Genomic DNA, 6000 nt, shown 5'->3' with positions numbered 1-6000 from the left:
TGAGAGTTTTGATCTGTGTTTAATGAAAAAGAAGTTACAGGAATAGAAATGGACATAAAACAAAGAGATCAATTTGGCAAAATATGGTGATAGATAGAACAAGGGAAAAATCATTTTAATCTTAAATTTACTCAGATATTCTTATTAGTTATCATTGATCCAAAACATCTCCTTAAATCCAAAACAGAGTAATAGTTAGAATTTTACTGTTCAGATTACTGGGATGTTTTCATGGGAACTCACCAAAGAAATGTCCAAACAATACTTTTCCATTTCTCCCAGAACACACACAAGCAAAGGCAGAGATGTTTACCAGGAGGTAACGTGGCATGGAGAAAATGCAGCCTTATCAGCTTTTTATTACAACAGCAAGTTAGCACTGGCAAATGTGCTTCTGGCACAAACATGCTTTCCGCTAATATTTTCATGAGAAAGCTTTTATGATATGCAACCATTTATTCTTAGTACAATCAATCATTGAGGGATTAAACCTAACTCTGATGAACATAAATATATTTGGAGGAGTTTCTGACAGTTCAGATTAGAGCACCGTAGAAATATTAAAGATGTGAAATTTAAAAATACACAGATATGAAACTGCAGTGAGCACCTTACTACTTTGTTTCATGGCTGAATTCTGTTCATGATTCTTAGTAGAATCAGTCAATGTTCTATTTCTATCATTTTCTACCCGGATCTACAGTATGATCGTATCTTGCTAAATAAGAAAAAAAAAATATCTTTGGAAACGAATTATGATCTCTGAAAACATCTGGTAATAGGTTTGTTTTAATTACCTTATTTAAAATAAAATAACCCTTCTCTCAAACTATATCAGGCAAGCATTAAACTCGTTAGTATAGACGTCGGCCACGTGGGTAATAAGGAGAAGCAATAGATTTTACTCACTATCCCTTTAAAATAAAAAATCTTTTGGCCAGTGCATAGCAGCCACCAACCTCTTATGCTCACATTGAATAATTTCAAGTTAGGACGAGCCCTGTCTCTTCTGATACTGTATTCTAAGTTTCTCCAGTTGTTCTATACACTGGGACTGGGCCAACTTCAATGTCCGATTCTCCTCCGTCAGTGCCTCAAATTCCCGAGCCAGCTGAGCGGCGTCCAGCTTCTCCTTTTCTGCCTGATCCAGCTTGGCAATGAGCTCCTTTCTGAAGATTCAGGGGGGCAGGTGAGGAAGAAGCATAAAATGTAATGCAAACAAATTAAATTATACAGCAACAACATAATGGAAGTCGAACATGTCATTCTACTCTTCTCAATTTTACCCATCTCTGCTTGCCTCCAATGAATTACTTTTATTTTTCCAACTTCACAAATGTTAGATGCCTTTATTTTATTCCAGCGCCTCGTCTAGATATATCCAAAATATTAAACATATACCAGCGCAGATATAGAGAACAAATGTATGGATACCATGGGGGAAGGGGGGGTGGAGAATTGGATGAATAGGGAGATGGGGATTGACATATATCCACTACTGATAGTATGCAGAAAATAGATAACTAATGAGAACCTACTGTACAGCACAGGGAACTCTACTCAGTACTCTGTGGTGACCTAAATGGGGAGGAAATCTAAAAAAGAAGGGATATAAATACACATAAAGCTGATTCACTTTGCTGTACAGTGGAAATTAACACAGCATTGTAAAGCAAATATACTCCAATTAAAAATAAATAAATAAATAGAAATAAAATAAAATAAACATATACCAGAAAAAGCTCAATAAGTCCTTTGGCAGTCAAAAGGGGTGATCTTTTAAAGAGTACAACAAATTATAAAAATTATGACTATTTTGTAGGAAGAAAACAGAAAAATTTGCTTATAATTTAAGATGCTATTGTCTTATGGGTGGGTGAATCATAGTTTGTCCCTTACCTAAGTTTTGTCCTCCAAATTCAGTTATTATCTTCTTTTGTTTTCTATTTCTGAGTTTAACAAATCTTTACTAGGCAAAGTAACAAATCTTTATGAAGAAATTCCAGTTGCCTCCTACAGATATTATTTTCCATGTCTTTCCTTAGTCTTGTCGCCCTAACTAACAAAGCAGTATCTCTACGTTTGGTGCTGGCCTGACTCCTGAATTTAGGAAGCAAGCTAAGGTTATTGGAGGGAACTTGTAGTGATAACGCCTAAAACAATAAATATTTGTAAATAATTCATTCATGTAAATACACATAATAAGGAGCTAAAGATTTGCAGTCTATATTTAGATTTAATAAACATGACAACCCAAGACAGGTCCACTCCCCTTATATGTGTCAGTTAATCCTAAACTAGACTTAACTGAGTTTTCCTTTGCCTCAACATAAGGGTATGTCATATTTCTTTCTCCTCTGTATGCAAAAGTGCAGAGACCTGGAAGACCACTTGAACCAAGTGATTAAACTTGACATCATTAGTAATGAGACCAATAGATGCCCCATGCATCACAAAAGACACAACATCTTTTCTGTGGTATTCCTGCCGAAAAATGTACACATCAGACAACCTCAAATTGAGGGAAATGTTACAAAAGCATTTGAAGCCTGTATGCTTTAAAATGTTAAAACTGCTTCATATTTAGAAAAACTAAAGAGAAATGGCAATGAAATGCAATGTGCAATTCTGGATTGGAAAAAAATAAGCTGTGAAGGACATTATTGGGAAAGTGACGCAATTTAAATATGGCCTGTGAATTAGATAATACTACTGCATCAATGCTAAATTTCTTAATTTTAATTATTGTACCGAGGTCAAGTGAGAGAATGTCCTTGTTCTTAGAAAATACTCACTGAAGTATTTAGGGCAATGGAGCATGATATATATATATATATCTACACACATATATATAATTGTATATGTGCATGTGATATAGATAGATGGATAGACACCCCATCTCCTTAAGGGAGAAAGAGAGAGAGAGCCCCAGTAGTATGTAGTTTTGGGAGAGGGAGAATAAAGCACAACTGGGAAAATTCTTAATAATTAATGAATGCAGTAAAGGAAGTATGGGGGTTCTTTTTACCATTTTTGTAACTTTTCTGTAAGTTTGAAACTATCAAACAGTTGCCCCAGGAAAAGGATAAAAAGCAAATCAGAATAGAAGTTCTAGTATTTTCTTCCTGCATTCAACAGACTGCTTTGTGTACCCAATTTGGTGACCACTGAGCAAAACCAGGCACTGGAAAGAAAGTGCCCAACAGGGACAAAGGGAAGATAATCTGGAACATTCATATGCATATACACAAGGTTCCTTTGGGCCCTTATTGATCTTTGAATCTTCCATAGTATTTGGAATATAAAGGGTCCCAGAGATAAATTAGAAGTTTGGGATTAACATATACACACTACCATATATAAAATAGATAAACAACAAGGACCTACTGTATGGCACAGGGAACTATACTCAATATCTTGTAATAACCTATAATGGAAAAGAATCTGAAAAAGAATTTATATATATATATATACTTGTATAAAACTGGATCACTTTGCTGTACACCTGAAACTAACACAACCTTGTAAATTAACTATACTTCAATTTTTAAAAATGGTTTAAAAAAAGAATATAGGGAATTCCCTGGTGGTCCAGTGGTTAGGACTCCGCTCTTCCACTGCAGGGGGTATGGGTTTGATCCCTGGTCGGGTTTGGTGCGGCCAAAGGGGAAAAAAATATATATAAAGTCTCCCAATAAATACTTATTGAATAAATATAATTGAAGAGTAAGGTACCTCAGAGACAACGTGTATTTTAAAGATGAAACAGAAACTCAAAGTGCTCAATATAATTGGAAAAAGTCACACACCTAATAAGAAACAGCCATGAATCGAACCTATCCTTCTGATTAAATGCTTAAGGTTCTTTGCCTCTAAACATAGTTTAAGCAATAAATGTCAATAATTAAATATTAGTGAAGTTTCTTACGTAACTATCTTAAAGAAATTGATTAGTAAAACTTATGTAAGTAAAAAGAGACATGCCTCTAAATCCCTCACCCATCAGATCATCTATTCCTGTTCTTTTCTTCCTTTCAAATTAACTGTGTCACACAAATAATGGCTACTGTCCAGGTTCCATATCTGACCTCATTTAAAACTCCTGAGGATATCTGTTATTAGTTTTGACTAGTAGGGAAAATAAATCACAAAATCACAGATTTTACAACTAAAAGGAATGGTCATGATTGTCTAATCCAATTTTCTTGCATTGGAGAAAGTCAATAATAATTTCTTCCTTACTGGAATCAAGATGACTCAATTGATAGGTTTCTAAATTAATTTCATGTATTTGATAAGCAGTTACACATCTATTTAATGAATACTGTCAAAACGTCTGTGGCCGCCTGTCCAAGACCTATTTATATAGACAAATTGATGCTCATTCATTAGCAATTCATAATTAAACCCTGGCACATCAACCTACAAAGATAATCTTACAAATAGATGATCTGAGGAGCAAGTCAATATGTATAATTGGCTAGAATGTGGTCCTGCCTTTGATTTCTTGTTTATTATTTCCCTTCAGCGTAATGTGATAAAGGTGTAGAAGACCATCATTACAGGAATCTTATTTATACCATAGTTTTCCAGATGATGTACCTCAACAGTGAAAAGGTCATAACCTTGGGTCCGCCATAGATCATCTGCTGGCCCCATCCTAAGCCACATGCCTGGAAAAGTTTTTATTTGCTAAAACAAATGGGGGAAGGGGAAATCCAAGTGAGTCGGTAAAGAGAACTTTAAAACTTTCTGCAAACTAATTTCAAAATTAAGGAGATTCTTTATGCTGTAGGAGGTTGGGAAATGGATTCATCATTAATACAAGTATTTCTCTGTTTCTGGAAAGACCAGAACTCTTGGAACTTTCTAAGTTGACTAAAGACTTTGATTTGGAAAAGACAAAATCCTAGGCAGTTTAGCCCCCAGGAGCTAAAGCGTTTTGAATAATAATGTAATAAAGGGACTTCCCTGGTGGCACAGTGGTTAAAAATCCGCCTGCCAATGCAGGGGACATGGGTTCGAGCCCTAGTCCAGGAAGATCCCACATGCCGCAGAGCAACCAAGCCTGTGCGCCACAACTACTGAGCCCATGCTCTAGAGCCATGAGCCACTACTACTGAAGCCCACGCACCTACAGCCCGTGCTCCTCAACAAGAGAAGCCACCTCAATGAGAAGCCTGTGCACCACAATGAAGAGTAGCCCCCGCTCTCCACAACTAGAGAACACCTGCGTGCAACAACAAAGACCCAATGCAGCCAAAAATAAATAAAATAAAATTAATTAATTTAAAAAAATAATAGTGTAATAAAATACTATCTTCATCATAGGGAGAATTTTAGCTTAAATTGTGATTTAGACTGTACTGTTAGTGGTTCTTGAAAGATGTGTGTTCTAGCACCAACATTTATACACAGGAGAGGAGTAGAGCTTCAAGATGGCAAAAAGGATGTGAAAGTCCACCTTCATCTTATGCAGGTGGAGGAACAATAAATGGTATTGAAATGGAATTTCAAAAACAGTCTAGACTTTTGTATTGAAGCCCTACAAATGAATGATGCAGGAAGAATAAATCTACCATATCTTCTGGGAGCCAAAGGGCAACACCTTACCTTTGCAGGAAGAAGTAAGATTTGCTCTAGAGTTTCTCAGCCTTGGCACAGTTGATCTTTTGGGCCAACTCTTTGTTGTTGGTGGCTGTCCCAGACATTGGCATTATAGAAGGTTTAGCAGTATCCTCGGCCTCTACTCCCTAGATGTCAGTAGCACCTCCCCTCATCCCACATCATCACAACCAAAAATGTCTCTAGACATCGCCAATGTCCTGGGGGTAGGAGGCTGAGGAATCAGCCTAGTTAAAAACCCCGACTCTATAGGAAATGGAGATTTCCACTATCAATCACCCGAAAAAGAGTTAAATTCTGGGTTAGGAGTAAGGGGAAAGGTAAAATGTTTCCTCGTTCTGTTTTTTGTTTGTTTCCTTATTTTAATTAATTAAG

At 36.3% G+C, this 6000-nt stretch overlaps 1 protein-coding gene across 4 annotated transcripts in view; it reads right to left on the bottom strand.

The window, feature by feature from the left end:
* MAP3K7CL (MAP3K7 C-terminal like) overlaps positions 1–6000 on the bottom strand; it is a 44081-nt gene continuing 38081 nt past the window's right edge. For all 4 annotated transcript variants that reach the window (XM_082460642.1, XM_082460643.1, XM_082460644.1 and 1 more), the window contains one exon: positions 1–1169. In XM_082460642.1, coding sequence (XP_082316768.1) covers positions 989–1169 — 181 coding nt within the window. In that variant the 3' untranslated portion in view covers positions 1–988. The remainder of the gene's footprint in view (positions 1170–6000) is intronic.

This window comes from Balaenoptera physalus (assembly GCF_965194825.1).
Source record: "Balaenoptera physalus genome assembly, chromosome: 4".
Classification (NCBI taxonomy): Eukaryota; Metazoa; Chordata; class Mammalia; order Artiodactyla; family Balaenopteridae; genus Balaenoptera; species Balaenoptera physalus.
The sequence above is the reverse complement of the archived record's forward strand: the minus strand, read 5'-3'. Positions and strand labels throughout refer to the sequence as shown.